Source organism: Mus musculus, chromosome 16, assembly GCF_000001635.26.
Source record: "Mus musculus strain C57BL/6J chromosome 16, GRCm38.p6 C57BL/6J".
Lineage (NCBI taxonomy): Eukaryota > Metazoa > Chordata > Mammalia > Rodentia > Muridae > Mus > Mus musculus.
Window position 1 is genome coordinate 35840215 of NC_000082.6, and position 23650 is coordinate 35863864.

Consider the following 23650-nt stretch of genomic DNA (forward strand, 5'->3'; position numbering starts at 1 on the left):
GAACTTTAGGCCACTTTCTTCCTAAAACTATTATTTTTTTCTACTTCTGACTAGGGCAGCCATCATTTCCCCCAGAAGAACTGGCTCCAGAAAGTTTATAAGCTGCAGAGCTGGGAGCAGGTGCAAAGTTAGCTGTCGTCCCGAACCATGGTTGTTCTTGACTTTTTCCATGCTATACTTTCCTGGCCATGGTGTATGTATGCTCTGAAAACACAGAGACCAAGATTTTGAAAGTATTCTACTAGGGTTATTCGAATTCTATCTACTTGAAATTTTAATGTGGCAGGCATGATGGCGAAAGCCTTTAATCCCAGCACACGGAAGGCAGAAGCAGGCAGATCTCTGTGAATATGAGGCCAGCCTGCACTACACAGAGCTCCAGACCAGTCATGGCTACATCATGAAACCCTGTCTCAAAAAGAAAATAAAAACTGTTGTGTTTCTACCATAGTGTTAAACTCAGAGTCTGAGTAATGTCGGGCTGACATGCTCGGGTGTTTAACATACCTTCAGCTTTGACGAGGCGCTGAACAGTGAAAGTCTGGCCTTGGGGAGCGGTGGCTGTGTTTGTGCTCAAGTCCACCGTGAAATCCTGATTGTGAATTTGGACAACCGTGTCCTTCTTCTTGGCCTTCCATGCAACCTCCAACTTCATGTTGGTCATTTTGTCAAAACACTGTGTGATGTTTTTATCAATATACTGCCATTCCACATATGTAGAGATGTAGTCTGCCTGGCTTTCCTTTTCTTTAGCCAATCGAATGCTCTTGATCATGCCCTCAATCTCATCTCTAGCTTTTATCACGTCTCTGCTAATTCCTGAAACTTGAATCGAAGTTTTCTTCTGGTTCATCTCAATGGTGATGTTCAGTTCCTTCTGAATCTCATTCAGTTTCTCGTACTCCTCCATGTCAAAGTCACTGACACACTCATCGTCATTGGTGTAGGAAAGCTGCTCTTTGGTAATCAGTTCCTTTAGCCAGGAGATTGTTTTGTTCACACTGTCTACCCCTGAACCACATACCTGGAAAACTGTGTGCTCTATTTTCTTTTCCAAAACCAGGGTGTTCTTTTTGGGGGAAGCTTGCTTGGGAAAGCCAAGAAAGGCTAAAGAGAAAATGGAAATTAATGTTTCTTTTACTCCCTTCAACATCAAGGTTAGGAATATGTATTTCATAAAAGCTAACAACTCACAGGCAATCTTAGACATCACTGACTGCTTGGCAGGCGACTGCTTGGGGGGAGCTGGAGAGCCTTCTCTTTCTTTCATGTTGTCGTAAAAAAATTGCAGAATATGGGGCTGGAAGATAACAACTTTAACTCTCTTCACAGCCTGCACTGATTTTTTCTGGACAAATTCTTCAATGGCATCTATTATCGCTTTTGCTACTACGTTTGGGTCCTGTTGAGCATTTCCTTCAAAAACAAAAAAAGCACATTTTTAAAAAGTCAAGGTTAAGATCCACCTGCAAAAAAAAGCTGCAATATAAGCGAGGAATTCTAGTTGTCACAGGAAATAAAAATGTCTGTTCCCACTATAATCAATGTAGACTGATAATATTATGCCAGCAAATAGTTTTGAAGTCCTAGGCACAGTGGGAGGAGGTTTTGTTCCACGCTGTTCATAAGCCAATACCCCAGCAAAAGACCTTAAAGGACAACTTGTAATTTGGGACATTCACATCTGTCCTCTTCATCTGATCTGGCTCCCAGTGTCACTCTCTAACACGGTCCTTAGAGGGACAATTTATCCCTGCCTCTGCTTGATCTTATGCATGTATCTGTATTCTTCCAGCCATCCCTGGCGACCTGATTTTTCTAAGGCACCCAAAACTGTAAGCTACTTCTTATAATCTATAATTCTGAGCATATTAGTTAGCCTGAGCCTCCAGGATATCTTTCTTCCCTATACTCAGTCCAGTTTTAGCTGCCCAGAAGGATTCAAAGCTGATCTACGAGTAGATCACTCCTGTCTACAGCTTGTTCCAGATCTTGTTTCTCAAGCCCTGGAAGCCATCAGCCAGGTAAGATTGTAAAACAATCCCTTTCTAATCATGGGTGTGGCCCAAAGTGAATGGCAGCTGGCAAAGTCACATGACAGGCAATCTAAGAGTCCCCTAGGCAAGCTGGTTTGAGAGCACATTTGGATTATCCGTGTTGATGGTGCCCATCCCTGTGGTGGAAAAAAAGACAGTAGACACCTTTGACTAAGCTTGAAGACCTCAGCATGTGGGTCTGAACCAGTTTTGTTACAATTCCTAACAGTAGCAAACTCACAAATTATGAAGTAGCAATGAAAATACTTTTATGGTTGGGGGTAAAACACAACATGAGGAATGGGCTTTGCACATTCCCTAGTGGGTTGGGGACCTTGGAGTGAAGAAAGTGTCTGTCCCTCGGGGAGGGATTGCCAGGATCCACTTAGTAAAGACTAACGCTAGCAAGTGGCCTTCCTGGAGGTGATCCGCCTTTTTGCATGGCCTAAGATGGGTGAACTCGGAGAGGCAAGGTCCCAAGAGATGTCATCTCAGGGTGGCATCTTGCAGCTGATATGCCTTTCCTGTCATTATTAAATTAATACAATAATCCCTGGGTATTAACCCACCCTATTGAGCAGACTTTCTGAAGATTAACATAAAGATGAACTTTCATGAATTAATGCTATTTAGGTGAATTAATAATTTTATAGAATTCCTGATTTGATTCAAATACTCTTAGGAAGAAAGTTTTAGGAGACAGTTTTTGTTGTTTAGCTAGAAAGATGTAATAAAGTTAGAATCAAGAGTAGAATAGCCGGGTGTGGTGGTGCACACCTTTAATCCCAGCACTCGGGAGGCAGAGGCAGGCGGATTTCTGAGTTCAAGTCCAGCCTGGTCTACAAAGTGAGTTCCAGGACAGCCAGGGCTCTACAGAGAAACCCTGTCTAGAAAAACCAGAAAAAAAAAAAAAGAGTAGAATATACCCATTCCTCATAAAATAGTAAAGATTGCATAATAAGGAATACAATGAGCTTTCACAGTTAGACTAAAAAGAGAAATAGGCTTGAGACAAATTGGTGATCAAGGAAAAACATTTATGCTAGATCAGGTCCAAGGATAAAGCCAGAGGTGTGTACTACGATAAAGCAAGGCCATGGGAAACTGTTGCTTTGAACCTATATTGAGCTGATAGAATGAAACACTGCTTTGACATTCTTCATCAACATCCTTCCCTAACTCCCCTTTTGTGTAATGTTTTATCACTGAGGTAATTTTCTGAAGAACTTTTGTCTAAGAAGGTATAAAGAGGCTGGAGAAAAGAAATAAAGTCATTGGCTTGGGGGCGGGTGGTTCTCCCCTATCTATCCATACACCAAATGCATGCTTGTCTTTGTGTAGGTGTGCAAAAATACTTGTGAAGTGGATGAGGGAGACAGCAGCTGGGCCCAACATGGATGTATTTATGAGTGTGAGAGCGTGTGTGTGTGTGTGTGTGTGTGTGTGTGTGTGTGTTTGCTTGTGTAAATGTTTTTCTTTCTGTAAGCATGACTTTCTTTTCCTGGTTTACAAAAAATTAATTGCACCAAGCCTCCTTCTCACCTGGCCACTGAGGCTGTTAATTGTTAGAGGGTTTCTCTAATAATTAGTCCTTTATTTAATTACCTCCTGCTGCCAGCAGGGATTAATTACCAAATGTCTATCTGTCTGTCTGCTCTACATATGTACAGTTAAGAGTTAAAAGAGGTCAGAGTTTCTTGTTGGGCATTCTTGCCAGCCCCAGATGTTTTGCTCCATCAGTAGTATTGAGCCTATAAATCACCAGCAATGTCATTGTTCTTCTGCTGTCCCTCAATGACCAACACTTCCCCCTAGCCGCTGCCTTCCGGGGGACTGGAGGGTAGGAAGAGGGAGAGGGAAGAGAAGTGATGTCACTCTCAGCAAGATGTCACTGTCATCACACCATCACACAGACTCGGTGAGGGCCTGAGGACCAAACCCATGGGGAAGTGGACACACTGGGATTGAGCCTTAAGAGCCTATGGCTACAAACCTGTGCCAATAGCTGGTAGGCAAATGGATGAGTAATTCCGTTGTTCACATTCTTCCAAAACACAGGAAACCGATTTCTTGACATCATTCCCACCAACAACATGAATAATGTTCTTACATTGCAATAGTCCACCTCCAGTGACTATATACCCATGGTTACTCTGTTTAGCTGAGAAACACAAAATAGATTCAGAATCAGATGACAAAGCTACTCTTTGAACACGCAAGATGTCTGATTTGGAGAAGAAACCTTAGATGAATGAAAAGCTCTTGAGGTGCTGCTATGTGTTGTGAACTTCTGTGGCTTAATTTCTCTTAACTGTGAGATGACCTGATGCTTTTAATTCATTCTTTAATAAAATATAAGATCTTAAGATTAAAACATTGTCTTCCCAGCCCCAAGACCTTCCTGGGTCTCCTCACAGCCACAGACAAGCACTTTTCCCCTTCGCAGTCTGGCACCTAGAAGTAGCATTGTTCCTTACCCAAGAGAGAACATTCTTGCTCCACATTTTGTCCTGCACCTTCCAAAATTGCTTTGGAGACCCCTACATGAGAAAATCAAGATGGTAATTTGATTGGAAAGAGAGCCATTATATCTCAACATATCCCATCATAGAGCAATCCCACACCTGGGCATTGCTGATAAAGAAGAAAGTTTCAAGTATATTGCCATTTGCAGGAATGAATTGCAGACTTTTAACTCTAGCACTCAAGAAGCAGAGGCAGGCCGATAGTGAGTTCAAGGCCAGCCTGCTCTACAGAGCAAGTTCCAGGAAAGTCTGTCATGAAAAAGAAAAGGAAAAGAAAGAAAGAAAGAAAGAAAGAAAGAAAGAAAGAAAGAAAGAAAGAAAGAAAGAAAGAAAGAAAGAAAGAAAGAAAAGAAAGCTCGTTGAGATAGCTGTAAAGCTATTAACTATCATGAGCAACCCCAGGTCAACAAAACCATTTGGCCAACAAAAACACTTCTTTATAGCATCTGCACACTGATTCACAATGTGACACTGAATCCATCTCAGGGAAATACCTGATTTGAGATCAAATGTGAGTGTTGTTGAATTGACAATCACATCTGCCACTTCTTTGATGATGTTCCCAGTGGCCACTTGGAAGAGGATTGGACCAATATTCATTTCATGCATTCCTAAAGTAGGGCTGGAAAGGCTCCCATAGATACCTGCCCAAAACAAACAAACAATCAAACAAACAAACAAAAAATGCAGAATCAATCACCAAGTCAGCAGAAGCAAGAGTAATTTGATTTGGGTCTCAGGCCACCCTCTCTCTGGACTGGTTTTCTTTGACTCTGGCCTGGCCCTGGGCCTAAACAGAAGGTTCTTGTGAGCTTAGTAGGAGTGTGGGGCCATCCTGGGCAACATAGCAAAACCTCACTTCAAAAGATAATTTCAGTGAACTCCAAACAAGAGAACCTCAAAAACAGCAAACCATCTGACAGAGAATTATTGCTTTGTACTGTCTCTTACAGTGTCTCTTGGAAAATATGTATCACATTATCCACTGGAGGTGGTAGTCTCACTGATAATTTAAGTACCCCACTGTATAGATTATATAGTTTAATCCACCTTCCATTTTGATCTAAGTCTTATGAACAGGCCAGTGTCTTGTATACTCACATGTATGGAATATAAGTTAACAATGTTCCATAGTTTGACTCATCAGAAAAATTATCACCATCACCCTTTACCTGTCAGTGAACAGCTACTTAGTAACAAGAAATCACCGGTCAACTTAAAAGCTTTACTGAACCTTGTGTGTCTTCAGCCTTGGGATTTTTGTCACTAGGATCTCCATTATTTCTCTTGTCAAATTCATCTGAAAATGCCTGGAAATATAAACACAGTTTTGGCCATTAGACTCCCTACTTGATGAATGTGTTTGCTTCACTGGGGCTTTTGATTCTATATGTACTCATATATAATTGGAAAATATTAGTTCTCAAATAATGTTATTGAATTTAGCTCTATGTTTTTTAAAAAGATTTATTTATTTTTATTATATATAAGTATACTGTAGCTGTCTTCAGACACTCCAGAAGAGGGAATCAGATCTCATTACGGATGGTTGTGAGCCACCATGTGGTTGCTGGGATTTGAACTTCAGACCTTCGGAAGAGCAGTCGGGTGCTCTTACCCACTGAGCCATCTCACCAGCCCGCTCTATGTTTTTAAAGTTATAAAAATAAACATTCAATTCCTTTCCTACAAATGTGTCCTGTAAAAATAGTTATGTGAACAAAGATGTAAATACAAGGATATTAACAAGAGTTCTGTTCACAAGACAAACTAGACACTTACAATCCAGTGGAGGGCCATTTAATACAGTTTCACATGCCTGTGTGCTAAAACAGTACCATTAAAAATTGTATCTTTGCCGGGCGTGGGGGTGCACGGCTTTAATTCCAGCACTAAGGAGGCAAAGGCAGGCAGATTTCTGAGTTCGAGGCCAGCCTAGTCTACAGAGTGAGTTCCAGGACAGCCAGGGCTATACAGAGAAACCCTGTCTCGAAAAACCAAAATAGATAGATAGATAGATAGACAGACAGACAGACAGACAGACAGACAGACAGACAGCCAGGGCTATACAGAGAAACCCTGTCTCGAAAAACCAAAATAAATAGATAGATAGATAGATAAATAAATTGTATCTTCAAAGAATATTTAATGGAATATAGAAATGCTTATTTTATACTTTTAAGTGAAAAGGATATTAAATTGCATATTTATATAATCTCTTCTAAAAAAAAATCACACTTTTAGCAGAGGAGACTGGGATAAGGCTGACTAAACAATTTCTACATTTTGGGCTACTCAACATGTGTGCATCAAAAATGCATTTACTTCTTTTTTAAGAAAAGATTTATTTATTTAATGTATATGAGTACACTGTAGCTGTCTTCAGACACACCAGAAGAGAGCATCAGATCCCATTACAGATATCTGTGAGCCACCATGCAGTTGCTGGTAATTGAACTCAGGGCCTCTGAAAGAAAAGTTAGTGCTCTTAACCACTAAGACATCTTTCTAGCCCCCATGCATTTACTTCTTAACCAAGCAGCTCAGATAGAGCACACCTAGAAGCCATGGTTAGACCTCAGGTTCCTGTTTTGCAATCTGTTCCAGTCATCACTTACAAATAGCTCTTTTTGTAAGTGTACTTTAAGCTTATATGTCTTTAAATCTTGAGAGTTTATCATATTTGGAGGGAGAATAATAGCATTTAAATGTATTAAAGGTATTAGTGGAGACTAACCCTTTTCATAGAAAGTTTGCAAAGTATTCTATGTGTTAAAGAAAATGAGACCAGCTGGCAGTGGTGGTACAAGCCTTTAACCCCAGCACCAGAAGGCAGAGGCAGACAGATCTCTCTGAGCTTGAGGCCAGTCTGGTCTATGGAAGTAAGTTCCAGGACAGACAGGACTACACAGAGAAGCCTTGTCTTGAAAACCCAGAGAGAGGAGAGAAAGAGACAGACAGACAGACAGACAGACAGACAGACAGACACAGAGAGAGAGAGAGAGAGAGAGAGAGAGAGAGAGAGAGAGAGAGAGAGACTGGCCAACCAGAGTTTCCCAAATAAAGAAAGACTGAATGGCCCAAGCATCTATGTTCTAGGACTTAGCACTAAAGGCAGTATGGCTTTGTGTATATAAATCTAAACTTCCAAAGTAATTATGATTTCTAGAAGTAAAAGTATGTTCAGCACAGTGTTCAATGCCCATATCACCTTACACAGTGCAGGCCATGGGGAAGTCATGAGAAACTTTTGCCAGCTGAGCAGGTGGATACAGGAGGATTGCCATGAGTGTGAACAGTCTGGGCTACATAGCAAGATTCTGTCTCAAAAACAAAGTCTGAACAAACAAGCAACCCCCACTGTGTTTGGACAGTCCAAGCTAAAGGACTCAGGAGATTTGACTGCCTGGTTAGAATGCAGGTTCCATGTGCTTGCTTCTTGTAAATTTGTAAGTAGTATCTAGACCCAGATAATCATAAATTGTGACCTAAAATTCCAATAGTCCAATCTACAGGCATCTGCAGGCTGCTACCTTTAATGTACCATTATGAAACTTTTCAAACACTAATGTCAGATACTCTACAAGATTTTTAAAATGGAAAGCAGAAGTCACTAGAGCTGATGTTCAGTAAAACATGGGCTGCCACACTGTCACTGATGATGGTTCTGGTATTCTGTTCCAAGCATCCCACTCACATGAGGACATGCTGCTGCATGCTAGCCACCCACGTCCTTTACTCACTAGTAAATACATTTCCAGAAAGGGGATCTGGGTTCACTTGTTTCCCATCCCAGAATTTTCAGATTGATAACACCACAACTATGCCTTTATACTACATATTAGTATTGCTAGGTCCATGTGAGAGGCAAGCCTACAGGTTAAAAAGGTAACTAGTATTACTATGTATGAGCTTCCCCTATCTAATTCTGACTTGGACATAAAGATGCAAAGGCAGAGACACATTCATTAGACAATTGTAAACTCACACATCAACTCTATAACTGGGGTTTCCATTTGCACCTGGAGCTGATCCTGTACCACAGTGCTTTATATCCAAATACCAGGAGAGAGCTGGTCTCCCAGGAGTGCTGACTCACCTGTGAGCACAGGTAAGACCACCACTTCTGCTCAAATTCCTGGCCCAAGAGGGACCTGCCTTGAGCCATCAGGACACAGGAACCAAAGAACAGCCAGGGGCAGGATCCTTCCAGTTTCAGTCTTCACCCCAGAACTGACCCTGTGCCACAGCTGTCCATACCCAAATTCCTCCTGGACAGAACTGGTCTCCCAGGAGTTCTGACACACAGGCTTGCAGGAGGGACAAGCTACAGTCAGAGACAGCAAGACCAGCTAACACCAGAGATAACCAGATGGTGAGATAACAAGGGAAAGAACATAGCAACGGAAACCAGGGCTACTTAGCATTATCAGAATTCAGTTCTCCCACCACAGTGAGCCCTGGAAAACCCAACACATCAGAAAAGCAAGACTCTGATATAAAATCACATCTCATAATGATGACAGAGGACTTTAAGAAGGACATAAATAACTCCCTTAAAGAAATACAGGAGAACACAGGTAAATAGCTTGAAGCCCTTAAAGATGAAACACAAAAATCCCTTAAAGAATTTCAGGAAAACACAATCAAACAGGTGAAGGAATTGAACAAAACCATCCAGGATCTAAAAATGGAAATAGAAACAATAAAGAAATCACAAAGGGCGACAACCGTGGAGTTAGAAAACCTAGGAAAGAGATCAGGAGTCATAGATGCAAATATCACCGATAGAATATAAGAGATAGAAGGGAGAATCTCATTGGCAGAAGATACCATAGAATATCATTGACACAACAGCCAAAGAAAATGGAAAAAAAAAAAAAAAGCAAAAAGCTCCTAACTCAAAACATCCAGAAAATCCAGGACACAATGAAAAGACCAAACCTAAGGTTAATAGGTATAGAAGAGAGCAAAGATTCCCAACTTAAAGGGCCAGTAAATATCTTCAACAAAATTATAGAAGAAAGCTTTCCTAGCCTAAAGAAAGAGATGCCCATAAACATAAATAAGCCTAGAGAACTCCAAATAGATTGGACCAGAAAAGAAATTCCTCCTGTCACATAATAGTCAAAACACCAAATGCACAAAATAAATAAAGAATTTTAGAAGCAGTAAGGGAAAAAGGTCAAGTAACATATAAAGGCAGACCTATCAGAATTACACCAGACTTCTCACCAGAGACTATGAAAGCTAGAAGATCCTGGACAGATGTTATAAAGACCCTAAGAGAACACAAATGACAGCCCAGGCTACTATACCCAGTAAAACTCTCAATTACCATAGATAGAGAAACCAAGATATTCCATGACAAAAACAAATTTACACAATATCTTTCCACAAATCCAGCCCTACAAAGGATAATAAATGGAAAACACCAACACAAGGAGGTAAACTACACCCTAGAAAAAGCAAGAAAGTAATCATCTTTCAATAAATTCAAAAGAAGGTAGCCACACAAACATAATCCCACCTCTAACAACAAAAATAACAGGAAAGAACAATCACTATTACTTAATATCTCTTAACATCAATGGACTCAATTCCCCAATAAAAAGACATAAACTAACAACAGACTGGATACATAAACAGGACCCAACATTTTGCTGCATACAAGAAACATACCTCAGTGTCAAAGAAAGACACTTCCTCAGAGTAAAGGGCTGAAAAACAATTTTCCAAGCAAATGGTCCCAGGAAACAAGCTGAAGTAGGCATTCTAATATCGAATAAAATCAACTTACAACCAAAAGTTATCAAAATAGACAAGGAAGAACACTTCATACTGGTCAAAGGAAAAAAAAATCTACCAATAAGAGCTCTCAATTCTGAACGTCTATGTTCCAAATGCAAGGGCACCCACATTCATAAAAGAAACTCTACTAAAGCTCAAAGCACACGTTGCACCTCACACAATAATAGTGGGAGACTTCAATACCCCACCCTCATCAATGGACAGATCATGATCAGACCTAAACAGAGACACAGTGAAACTAACAGACGTTATGGACCAAATGATTTAACATATATCAATAGAACATTTCATCCTAAAACAAAAGAATATACCCTCTTCTCAGCACCTCATGGTACCTTCTCCAAAACTGACCATATAATCAGTCACAAAACAGGCCTCAACAGATTCAAAAATATTAAAATAACCCCATGATTCCTATCAGATCACCAAGGACTAAGGCTGGTCTTCAATAGCAACAAAAAGAACAGAAAGCACACATACACATGAAAGCTGAACAATGCCATACTTAATGATAACTTGGTCAAGGAAGAAATAAAGAAATTTAAGACTTTTTAGAATTTAATGAAAATGAAGGTACAACATACCCAAACTTATGGGATACAATGAAAGCAGTGCTAAGAGAAAAATCCATAGCTTTGAGTGCCTCCAAAAAGAAACTGGAGAAAGCATACACTAGCAGCTTATCAGCACACCTGAAAACTCTAGAACAAAAAGAAGCAAATACACCCAAGAGGAATAGATGGAAGGAAATAAACAAACTCAGGGCTGAAATCAACCAATTAGAAACAAAAAGAACTATACAAAGAATCAACAAAACCAGGAGCTGTTTTTTGTTTTGTTTTTGTTTTTGTTGTTGTTCTTCAAGACAGGGTTTCTCTGTGTGGCCCTGGCTGTCCTGGAACTCACTCTGTAGACCAGGCTGGCCTCCAACTCAGAAATCTGCCTGCCTATGCCTCCCAAGTGCTAAGATTAAAGGCTCCTGCCTGGCTCAGGAGCTGGTTCTTTGAGAAAATCAACAGGATAAATAAACCCTTAGTCAGACTAACCAGAGGGCACAGAGACAGTATCCAAATTAACAAAATCAGAAATGAAAAAGGAGATGTAACAACAGAAACTGAGGAAATTTAAAAAAATCATCAGATCCTACTACAAAAGCATGTATTCAACAAAACTGGAAAATCTGGATGAAATGGACAATTTTCTAGACAGATACCAAATACCAAAGTTAAATCAGGATCAGATAAACCATGAAAGCAGTCCCATAACCTCTAAAGAAATAGAAGCAGTCATTAAAAGTCTCCCAACAACAACAAAAGCCCAGGACCAGATGGGTTTAGTGCAGAATTATATCAGACCTTCAAAGAAGACCTAATACCAATACTCTTCAAACTATTCCACAAAATAGAAACAGTAGGATCACAACCTAATTCATTCTATGAAGCCGCAGTTACACTGAGTATTCTCCCTTGGAGATGGAACAGTTTCTGTCTAATCAGGAACCTTTCACAATTTCCTTTCATAGAGGACTTCATAAGAGTTTTTTTCTACTTCTCTCATGTTTAATATTCCAAATAGATTTTAAAAGCTGGTTGAGTGCACATTACTTTTTGCTTCAGAAAATATCATGTGTATTTAAGAGGCATTTAACTATTATAAATTGTTTTGATGACTAAAAAGAAAACTATAACTGATCAAATCCAAATGATCATTGCCGCTTCAAGAGGTTTTAGGGATAAGGTTATGTTCAAAATAGTGACTTGTTCAGAGACAGAGTCGTGTGTCTGGGATTTGTTTTAATGTCACATGAGAGGAACAGTAATAAGTGGAGACAAAGATCAAACATCTCACCATAGAGCAATGACAGCTGAGGCTGAGTGACAGACACACAGAAGTTCATTAGACTGTTTTATGTACTTCTGTGCGTCTTTCAAACTTTCCTGAATGAGAAGTGTTTCTGGTTTTTTTTTTTTTTGTCTCTAATTTTTCTTCCAATTTGTCATGCTACATATAACCACTCAATGCCACTCCCACACACTCCAGTGGAGAAAAATAGAGGCGATAAACACCCTACTAGACCAAGAGGAGTTAGAACACAAGTCTCAAACTACCATCGCCAAAGTGATCAGAAGCAGGCCGAGTCTGTACCTGAATGTTTTCATGGTCTTTCGGGTGCAGCAGAAACTGAACCTCTTGTAAAGTTTTCAGTTGGTTCCTGCTACTAAATTTGAGCACTTCTGAAATTATTAATTTAGCAAATTCAGGTTTAGGAAACCTCAAATTTCCCGTTCCTATTGCTGGAAATGCAATCGATTGTAGAGACAGGTTCTCGGTGGTCTTCAGGCAGTCACGGATGATGTTTTTCATGATCTGAAAAAGCACAAAGCACTTCCTTAAATAGCTTGTTTAGCAATGGGAGACCATAATAGATAGGTAGGTAGGTAGATAGATAGATAGATAGATAGATAGATAGATAGATAGATAGATAGGCACTGGGAAGCTTTTACAGGGAGAGTTGTCCTTTATGCTTTCGATGAAGTTAACAGCAGTCTGAAGAGGAAAACTCGGGAAGGAGAATGTGAAAACACCCACACAAGAGTGCAGCATCATTACACCATGACCCAAAGCAGGGACGGCAGCTGTCCGTACCCGTCCCTGTCTCTGTCTCCCAGCTTCAAACCCTCACCTTACTTTTCTCACCAAAGTGGCACAATCCCCCTGACCCTTCCCTGACCCTCAATAATTACTGAGCACAATAGCTAATGAGCACATACATTATTGACTATGACCTACAACCAAAAAGAAATGGCTAGGATATGGGGCCTGCCAAACTCATGATGCTGTTACAGAAGAGAAGCAGGCAGGGGCTAACTGTGGTATGCTAAGGGAGGAAGTTGAGAGAGCTACCCCATTCCCAGAAAATGCAAAGTCCTACCTTTAGTGACCATGCACTGTTGTTGCTTTTCCAAGGTGGAGGCACCACATGGAAGACGTGGCGGCTGTTGAGATTACAGCCACTGGTTTGAAGAATTGTGCCCACATCAACAGAGACCCCTTGTCCTGACCTGGTCAATTCCTCCTGGAGTTTTGGCCCAGCCTTTTCCAAGAAGGCCTGAGAAAGGGGTCCTTTGTTGAGTTTAAGATCCGGGGAAATAGAGTTCACAATGGCATGGGTCTTAAAGACAAAACAAGAAATTCTTTTCAAATTCTTCATAATGGCATTCATCAACCATGATGTCATTTGAGCCACTTTAAATCAATGCTCAGAGCAACAAAACTCATAAAAGTCAGAGTGGAAACACTTCAAATGTCCATTGGCTAATGGATGGAAAGCCAAATGTATGTTCGTCTAACAGGACATTATTCAGACACTAACAGGAAAGAAACTACTGATATATGCTACAACACAGATGACCTCAGAAAGCATGCCTCTCAGTAAGAGAAACTAGTCACAGAAGGTCACAAATGGATTATTGCATTTGTCTGAAACTTCAAGAGCAGGTGAATCTATAGAACAGATTCTATAGAACCAGGTGTGGTGGGGCATAACCCTTTACTTCCAGCACTGGGAAGGCAGAGGCAGGCAGGTCTCTGTGAGTTCAAGGCCAGCCTGGTCTACAGAGTGAGTTCCAGGACAGCCAGGGCTACACAGAGAAACCCTGACTCAAAAAAAAAAAAAAAAAAAAAAGAAAAGAAAAGAAAAGAAAAAAAAAGAAAGAAAGAAAGAAGGAAAGGAAAGAAATGAAAAAGGAAGAAAGGAAGGAAAGAAGTAAAGAAAAGAAGAGAAAAGGAGTATTTGTTATGATTCATAACAGCAAAACAACAGTTACAAAAATAATAGTAAAAAAAATAGTTTTGTGGTGAGGCTCATACACCATGAGGAACTGTGTTGAAGGGTCACAGCATTAGGAAGGCTGAGAACCACTGCCTTAGAGCCTTTCTTGTTTAACATATGTAGTAGATGCTTTTGGATTTGTCTGAGGGAAGTGATTGCCCTTCCTGGGTCGTTTGTTTTCTCTGTCATCCTCATTTACTTTTTATGTTCAGTGTTTCAAGTACACTTTGTATTAAAGGATTTTTGTTGTTGTTGTTTTTGTTTTGTTTTTCGAGACAGGGTTTCTCTGTGTAGCCCTGGCTGTCCTGGAACTCACTCTGTAGACCAGGCTGGCCTCGAACTCAGAAATCCACCTGCCTCTGCCTCCCAAGTGCTGAGATTAAAGGTGTGCGCCACCACGCCTGGCATATTAAAGGATTTTAAAGTACCAAAACTGTAGCTCAGTACAGTGGATTGTGTTCTGTTATGATGTTGATATTATCCAAGGAAATAGTATAAAGTGTTGTCAATTTGATTATTGACACAAATCCCATGTTTACAAATAAACTGTGGTGTTGATCAAAAAAGAAAAAAGAAAAGGAGAAGGAAAGAAAAGGAAAGGAGGGCCAGGCAGTGGTGGTGCACGCCTTTAATCCCAGCATTTAGGAGGCAGAGGCAGGCAGATTTCTGAGTTCAAGGCCAGTCTGGTCTACAAAGTGAGTTCCAGGACAGCCAGGGATACATAGAGAAACTCTGTCTCAAAAAAAAAAAAAAAAAAAAAAAAAAAAAGGGAAAGGAAAGGAAAAAAAAGAGATAAAGAAGGTTAACTACATGGCTGTTAACTATTTTTAGCTTCTTCCAACCTAGCCTATGGGGATATGCTCCAGCACTATTTCCAGGTTAGGAGTTTCAGTTGTGTCATTATTGATGACACATTGTTAATGAACAGGGACTCTTCTTGATGGATGGTTAGAGACACTTTCTCTTGGATAGAAATTCAAAGCAAAACAGGCTTATAACACCTGGTCCATTTCATCTATTATCATAGCCAGCATATCCTCAACTGTTTGTCATTTGAAGGGGATGAGAAAAAGTCACACCAAGTGGCACTGATTTAGGGCTTTGATCTTGGTCTTTAAACAGAGCTTTCAAGGATTGGCTAAGTATGTCACTGTAGGTGCTGGAAAGATGGCCCAGCAGTTAAAAACACTTACTGCTCTTCCAGAGGATCTACATTCAGTTCCTAGCACCCATCTCAGACAGCTCACAACCACCTGTAACTCCGGCTCCAAAGGATCTGACTAGCCTCTGGCATTCATTCACCCAGTCACACACACATGAATGTAAAAGGGGACAGAAATACACCTTTAACAGCTTTTCTCTATATTCCTAGGCTTTCCTTCATTTCTGGTGTTGTAATAGTTTTCTTCTTTTCTTCTTTTTCAAACAAGGTCTTATACAGTCCAAGCTGGCTTCAAATTCACTACATAGTCAAGGATGACCTTGAATTTGAATTTCTGATCCTCCTGCCTCCACCTCCCTAATGCTGCTTTTACACACATGTGCCACCACACCTTGTTTCTGCAGAACTGGGGGACTGTACCCAGGACTTCGTGCCTCCTAGGCCAGCATTCTGTCAACTGAGCCACTGCCAAGCCTTTGTCTTTAAAAATAGAACAGTAACAACAAACGTCACCCGAGGTTTATTACAGTGGAAAGGTATTTGAAGGCTGAGTGGGTCAGCATGGAATTTTCCTCTGTTCTTTCCCTCCACCCTGTCTTCATTTGGCCCTCAAGAAAGCAGGTACAGGGGGCTGGTGAGATGGCTCAGCAGGTAAGAGCACCCGACTGCTCTTCCAAAGGTCCAGAGTTCAAATCCCAGCAACCACATGGTGGCTCACAACCATCCGTAACGAGATCTAGCGCCCTCTTCTGGAGTGTCTGAAGACAGCTACAGTGTACTTACATAGAATAAATAAATAAATCTTAAAAAAAATTTAAAAAAAAAAAAAAAAAAAGAAAGAAAGCAGGTACAGACCACGTGACATCACAGCACATTGGTGGTGAACAGGGACATTGCCTTACCGTAGCATTCTGCACGCCTTCTTCTACCAGGCGGATTCTCAGGCCTTCTGGTGACACCAGCAGACTGCCCTGTTTCTGGGGCGTTTTCCCAAGTGGTACTAAAGCCTTTAAACTGGATGGGAAAGCTGTGTGGGAAAGGGAGTCTTTATATGTAGTCTTGACAGCTTCAGCAAAGGCCCTGGCAACCTTGGCAGGTAGGCCCACCAGGTAAATCTTTTTCAAGGTGTGTGTGTCTCGCTTATGCTGGAAGTGTTCCTTGATGGCTGAAACAATGTTTGCCACACACAGTTCTAAGGGAAAGTCAAAGATCCCAGCGCTGACCGCTGGCATGGCTATGGAGCGGCACCTGTGCTCCTCAGCTAAACTGAGGCTTTGTCTAACCACTTTCTTTAGCAGGCTCACACACTCCAGGACTTTATCTCCCTTCCATCGAGGCCCTACCGCATGGATGACGTGGTGACAAGGGAGCTTGCCTGCTTTTGAGATAACAGCATTGCCGGGTAGGACCACGCCGCCCTCTTTTACTATCTGGTCACATTCTGTTTGGAGTTCAGGGCCAGCGGCCTTTGAGAGAGCCTGTGCGAGACCGCTGATATGCTTCAGGTTCTCATTTGCTGCATTCACTACCACATCGACGGGAAACCGACTCAGGTCTTCCTCGAGGACGAACAGTTTGACTCCGGGGGCTATGTCCCTCTGTAGGTGACACTTCTGCTCATTAATGCTGCTTTCTCCCTCCTCTTCACCCTCCTCCTCTTCACCATCCTCCTCTTCACCCTTCTCCTCTCTATCCTCCTCCAATTCAATGACGCATCCGAACTGACGACCAATCTCCGTTTTGTAATACGATTCTTTATCTTTGAAGAAGTGCCTGACGCCAGCTTTGTCAGTCTGGAATCTTTGGACACAGACTGAATCCTGGATTTCCTTGACTAGATTCATGCACTCTAGAACTTTGCTCTTGCAGCCAGTTAGCAAAATGCTGTTTGGATTGTCTTTAGGCTTAAAATGCACATACACATGTGCCTTCTTTATCTTTGACAATAGCCTCTTGTCTGTCCTTAAATAGTCAACAATCAAGGATGGTTTGATTTTAAGTGCTCTTTCAACTTTCATGTTGTTTTCCAAATACTCAAAAAGTTGCCTATGGATTTCATTCACTTCTTTCACACAGCCTGTAACAATGACCTTTGCCGGGGTTTCTGAAGTCAATTCATTCTGGACTATAATGGTTGCACAAGAGCTGTGTCTCTTTTGCAGAGGGTGAACTTTCTTCTTCCACCCATTACTTATCAGAACCTCCTTGTCCTCAACTTCAATCTGCTTATGACTTAAAGCACTGAGCATTTTTGTCTCGGCTTCTGCCAGATCTTTGAAAGAACTTCCAACTAAGAAAAGAGCTGTACCTTTCAGCTCATATATGGCGAGAATGTTCTGTGCCTCAAACAGAGACTTAGAGAGTCTCTGACTGTCTACTTGCTGCAGAAATTCGAAGACTTCAGAAGAGACCTGGACATCCTTTTGAGCCATGGAGAACACCTTCTCTTGGATGTCACACTTTACTTTGTACACATCTGCACGGAAGCCCTTCAAGTACAGGAACTGAGCCGTGGCGTCGTAAGAGATCTCCATCTCTGGGAACCCCTTGCTTAGATCCTTCAGGAAGCCACTGTGGTGCAAAAGATAATGCTTTCCCGGGGAAATGGCCACTTTCTCCTTCAGACTCTGCTCTTCCCTTCTGAGCTTTTCAGTGGTGCTCTCTATTAATTCCCTGATTTTCTGGCTCATGCCTTGGACGTCTTCTGATTTTCCTGCTATGTTTAGACTCTCCTTTTCAAACTCAACCAAAACCCTGTCATCTCCTGACTCTAACTCATGCTTTATGATGTCCCATACTGGCGAGCACACTTCAAACAACTCCACTCCATATTTAGACTTGATGCCAGAGAGCACTGCGGATGCGTCTCTCTGCCAGGTCTTAATGCTCAGTCTATGATTGACTAAGGTGGCAGCGGGTCTGATGGTCAGTTTACCATTGATTTCAGACCAAGTCAGCTCACAGTGACAGCACCTCATTTCATTATTTATCTCCTCAATCAGATGATTATTTTTCTGAAAGAACTTCCACAAAGGAAGATCAAGAGACTCCTGGAAAGATGCTGGAAGCTTTATCAGAGGCTTCTCCTCACCATACAAGGCTGTGCCCAGAGAGGGATAATAGGGGAAGACAGACAGTGGCATCTTGTTGTAACTGTGTGTCTTGGCCATGACGGTGTCTAACACTTCAAAAGCAAAACAAATTAATTAACAAATAAATTAATAAATAGCAATAATCTCAATGTCACACATTTCAAAAGAACACTAAACGAAACAAACTTTGCTAGAGGATAAAAATCTCTGGTGTTTAAAAGAACTTAAAGGTAGCATTCTCCCACAAGCTCAGATATAAACTGATATGCACTAACTTTACAAGGCAGACTTTATTTAATTCAATTATTACTTCATATCCTCTATACTGAAATCATGTTAGATTCTATTGTTTTCCTGAGGTCATTGATATATGTGATACAATAAGAAACAGATACAAGGGCTAGAAAGATGACTCAGCAGTTAAGAGCACTGACTGCTCTTCCAGAGGTCTTGAGTTCAATTCCCAGCAACCACGTGATGGCTTACAACCATTTGTAATAAGATCCAACGACCTCTTCTGGTGTGTCTGAAAACAGTGACAGTGTACTCAAATCTATAATAATAAATAAATCTTAAAACAAACAAACGTTGAGGTTCCACAGAATGAGGTATCTGAGCTAATGGCCAGCATGACTCAACCCAGACCCAGGTTCTTGCCCCTATAACCAAATCAAAGTCATCCTCACAGTCGCTGGAAAGCCCAGCCCCAGAGGTCACAATGTAGTAAGGCCTTTCCCACTATAATCTCCCAGCCACCCTGTGTACCAAGATAGCTACCTCAACCTGCCCCTGAGTGAACAAGCTCTCATTCATATTCATTATCACTCCCCCTCCCCCCGTAGGATTCCCCTCACATCTCACATCCTTATAGTTGTTGGGCAAGTGTAAATAATAATAGCAGCCTGGAAATTAGAGTTAATTCAGCAACAAGTTGGATTTAGACAGCACCCATGGTAGAAAGATGCTAAAAAAAATAATGCCCTTGTGTATGACTTGGTCCTAGAGCAGGTATCAGGCCAGAGGGAAAGAATGTGACGTTCAGAGGCCCAAAGATAAGGGCCCCACAGTGGCTCCAGAGAGGTAGGACCGCTAACAGCCTGAGTGACCTTTAACACGGACCCAGCACCACCCCTGGGCAAACACTATACTGGGATTAGTGTCATTCTCACAGCACTTCTCTGAGATAACTCCTAATGTGCTATCTCTACAGACGAGAAAAACCAAAAGTTGAAGAGTTAAAGGTCAAAAGTCAGCAAACACCAATCAGGATTTGAACTCATGTCCATCTGACTGGAGACCACTGAAGACCTCCTCATCAATATGACTTTCAGTCTCCCTTCTGAGGTTATGAGAAAATGTCCCCATACGTCCTGCCTGGCACAGTGACAGAAGGGAGAAATATAAATGCTTTGTAAAACTATATATGTATCTTTACCTAAAATTGTTGAAATCGGTTTGAGAATCAATGTGGGGAACTAGAACCCACGTCTATCTCTTTGTGAGTATAGCCTATCAGAAGTTCTGAGAATGGCAACTCTTTCAGTCACGGATTCATGAGGCTCTACACTTGGTCTCCCATCAACTCCTGTTGCTCCCGTGACAGCCTGCATCATGGCCTCATTCTGCACCAAAGCCTGGTGAGTGAGAGATTGATGCCATTTCTGACAGATTAGTGGTCAAACGCTCGAGGGTTTAAGTAACTGCTGGAATGGCCAACCATACGGGTTGTGCCTGGGGTGGCCGGCTGAGACACCGACCTTTGCTGTCACAAAACTCAACCAGTGCCGAACTCTCTTCTGGGAAACACTCAACTCGGGCGACCCTTCCGCCCCCGTTGAAAGGGTTTTCGAAGAAGAGTTGCAGCTGGTACTCGTCCACCCCAGGAGGCAGGTTTTCCACCCTGACTACATTCGTTGTTTCCAGAAGTCTCGGGGCAAGCTGGAGTTGTTGATTTGAGCGGTGGCTGATACAGTCAACAATAAATTTTTTGATATCTACAAAACAATTATAAAATAAGAAAATTCTGATGACGTCTCATGCAGTACTGAAGGCTTGGCTACAACTGAGAGGAGAGAACTATCAACTGCTGTTATTCTCTGCCACTGAGCTCTCCTTTACCCACAGCCAACCCTCCTGAGTGCTTTCCTTGCGACCCCGCACCTCCCCCCATCCCCACCCCCACCCCCGTTGCGACTCCACCCCTCTCAACATTTTCTCACCGAGCCCACACCCACAGCCAGGCTACTGAAGCCAAACTCATACCCAATTTTGTCTTCATATTACCACAAAACAAAACAAAACAAAACAAAACAAAACAAAACAGCTAGTCATGTTTTTAAAATCCTCCTCTTTTGTCCTTGTATATACAACCACCCGTGTCTGCACTGCGGTCTCCAACACGGGAGACATCTTTGTTTCACTGTGATGCTAGGGATCAAATCAAATCAGCCCACCACAGCTATGTCTACAGCCTTCTCCATTTTCTCCTTTGGTCCTATTTATCCTTCAGGATTCAGCCCAGCTAGTTCTCTTAAATTAACACGGTGAATGGTGGTCCTACAACGTGACATTATTGTGCTGGGATCTGGGAATAAATGAATACAAGTCCTTACTTGTATTTCATTTCCCAACGATTGAACACAAATGTATTGCCTTTTGGAGACCCACTAAGCAACGGATAAAGCTGGGACTCAGACTTGGAGTGTGTCTCTATGCGGTTTCTAGATTGAAGGAGGGTCGCCCTCTAAAAGATGGTTGCCAAGTGGATAAAGGGAGGGAACAGAGGCAGCAGGGCCGAGCTTGGTGCAGTCTGGACATGGTCAGGCAACACTGCTGGAGCACATACTCGGCTGAGCCCAGTGGTGCGCATCCTGCATCCTCCCGTCTCCCACCCCTCACCAACTCCTCTTTCATCTTCATTATTCATTTATGCGTCCTTCCTGCTCCCACACTGAGTCCCTCCAGAGAGGAAACTATGATTCATTGTTGTGCTCAGGCTCCTAAGCCAGCACATTGGCCCATAATGATAGCTATAGTTTGGATCTAAACAGTTCCAGAGACTCATGCGATAAACAGAATTAGCCCTTAACATGATGCCATTGAGATGTGGTGTCTCACCTAACAAGTGAGGCCTGTGGGAAATGCTCCCTGCATTGAGTGACCCTGGCCTCCTGCCCCATCTTTGTCTCTCCGTAGAGTCACTGAGGTAAACAGTCTTCCACATGCTGTCACTATGCCTACTTCCTCACCAGAAGCCCCAGAGCAACAGGGCTAACTGATCAAGGACTGAGGCCACTCAAAACTGTGAGCTAGAATAAACCTTGCTTTTTTTATAGGCTGATCGGCTCAGGTTGTTTGTTATACTAGCAGAAAGCTAACACAGTATGTGTTCAAGACTGTTGCTCAATGAACAGAAGGTAGCTCATTGAATTTTACATTTCCCTCTATGGGGCAGGAGAGAAGGTTCAGAAGTTAACAACACTCAACGCCTTTGTAGAGGACTGTGAAGTGATTCACATCCCAGCATCCCCAAGAAGCTCACAACCATATGGAACTCCAGTTCCAAGGAACCCAATGCCCTCTACTGGCCTCTGCTGGCACTGCATGCATGCTAGCAAAGCATACACATAAACTTTTAAACTTCTCTTTATTAGAAGTAATAATAGTGCCTTGAAATAGTAATAGTGCCCTTTATTGAATCCTTCAGGGACTATGTTAAGTATCATCTCATTTAATCTTCACAGGAATTTAGATAATGGCCATCCCCTTTTTAATGCATGAGTGGATAAGGAACAGAGAAGATAATAACTTGGTAAGCTTCATACAACGAGTTAAGTGACAGGGATAGAGTTCTGACCACACCTCCTGTGAGCTTGAGTGACATCTCACTGCCATGGCAATGGGACACAGGGGCTTGGATTTGGAATGTGCCCTGTTCTGGGTGGAGATGGCAATGACTGCTTGTCTGTGTGTGCACACACAAGTGCACGTGTGTGCGTGCATTTGGAGGATGGAGGACAACTTGTAGGAGTCCCAGGGATCAAACTCTGGCTGTCATGCTTGGTAGTAAGTGTCTTTGCCTGTTCTGCTACCTTGCTGGCCAGGGCATTCATTTTCTGGGCTTCCTCATCTCTGCATGTATGACCATGAAAGGGTTCTACCAGGGAGAAGTTGGTCAAGTGGTAGGCGAAAGGGGAGAGGAGGTGAGCTGCGTGGGTTCAAATCCAGCTCCTCGGTCTCTCAGCCCTTGTCATAGGGTTATTGAAAGGAATGAATAAATTATCACACACAGAGATTAGCAGGTGCCTGACTTATAGCAAGTACTAAGGATAAGTTTGGTGGCATTACTGCCTCTCAATAAGTGCAACATGATAACAGGTTTGTCTTTACTCCTCCCAGGGATGTAAAAGATCAAGCTTGTTCATTTAGACTTTCTATTTCTCCACCTACCCCAGCGTCCCAAGCCCAACTTAAGCAGTCATATAATAAAGAGCAGTCTATTGAATATAACCAAATTTGAGCTCAAAATTCATTTGTTTCTCTTTCAAAAATTTGAGGGGAAAAGCATCTGTATTGACTTAGAGACCTCTTTTACTCTCTAGAGCAAAGAACCAAACCTTCAGAGACGTCTCAGATGCTGGGGTGTGGGGCGCAGAAGCCTGCGAACACAGTGGCCCCTGGAGCTCACCTATAGGCTTCTGAAAGGTAACCACGGCAACAGCAAAATCTCGGTTCACTTCCACCTTAAAGTCATCACTGGGGAGGCCGCTTATATTCTCCACCAGGATGGTCAGCACCATCTCGGATACTTTCTCAGGCAGGTTTTCAAATGCCACCATGGAGGAAATATTTTCACATTCTTTTGGGACATCTTCTGTCTTTTCTGATCCACTGCTGGGAGAATGTGTTATATCCAAATCACCTGAAAATTTTGGAAATGGCAATGAAAAGCGTAAAGTATTATTAAAGTAAATTGTCCTAAGACACGCCCCCCACCCCCAATTTTCCCTACCTCTTGGATAACTCGGAAAAAAAGGAAATCTTACATAATGAAGCTTTTGCTTTAGTGAATTAAAAACAAAAATGTATTGCCGGGTGTGGTGGTGCCCACTTTTAACCTTAGAACTCGGGAGGCAGAGGCAGGTAGATCTCTGTGAATTCAAAGCCAGCCTGGTCTACAGAGTAAGTTCCAA

At 42.0% G+C, this 23650-nt stretch overlaps 1 protein-coding gene across 4 annotated transcripts in view; it reads right to left on the bottom strand.

Annotated features, from left to right (window-relative positions):
• Positions 1 to 23650, bottom strand: part of Parp14 (poly (ADP-ribose) polymerase family, member 14) — a 39627-nt gene that overhangs the window by 8323 nt on the left and 7654 nt on the right. For 3 of the 4 annotated variants that reach the window (XM_006522394.4, XM_006522393.4, NM_001039530.3), the window contains exons 4-14: positions 23146 to 23379; positions 20216 to 20452; positions 16269 to 18550; positions 13305 to 13544; positions 12518 to 12739; positions 5796 to 5871; positions 5056 to 5205; positions 4514 to 4576; positions 4030 to 4197; positions 1195 to 1416; positions 508 to 1107 (exon numbers count right to left, since the gene is read on the bottom strand). In XM_006522394.4, the coding sequence (XP_006522457.2) occupies positions 508 to 1107; positions 1195 to 1416; positions 4030 to 4197; positions 4514 to 4576; positions 5056 to 5205; positions 5796 to 5871; positions 12518 to 12739; positions 13305 to 13544; positions 16269 to 18550; positions 20216 to 20452; positions 23146 to 23379 (4494 nt within the window). Of the gene's footprint in view, positions 1 to 507; positions 1417 to 4029; positions 4198 to 4513; positions 4577 to 5055; positions 5206 to 5795; positions 5872 to 12517; positions 12740 to 13304; positions 13545 to 16268; positions 18551 to 20215; positions 20453 to 23145; positions 23380 to 23650 lie in introns of all 4 variants that reach the window. The other variant, XM_006522392.4, reaches the window with a different exon arrangement.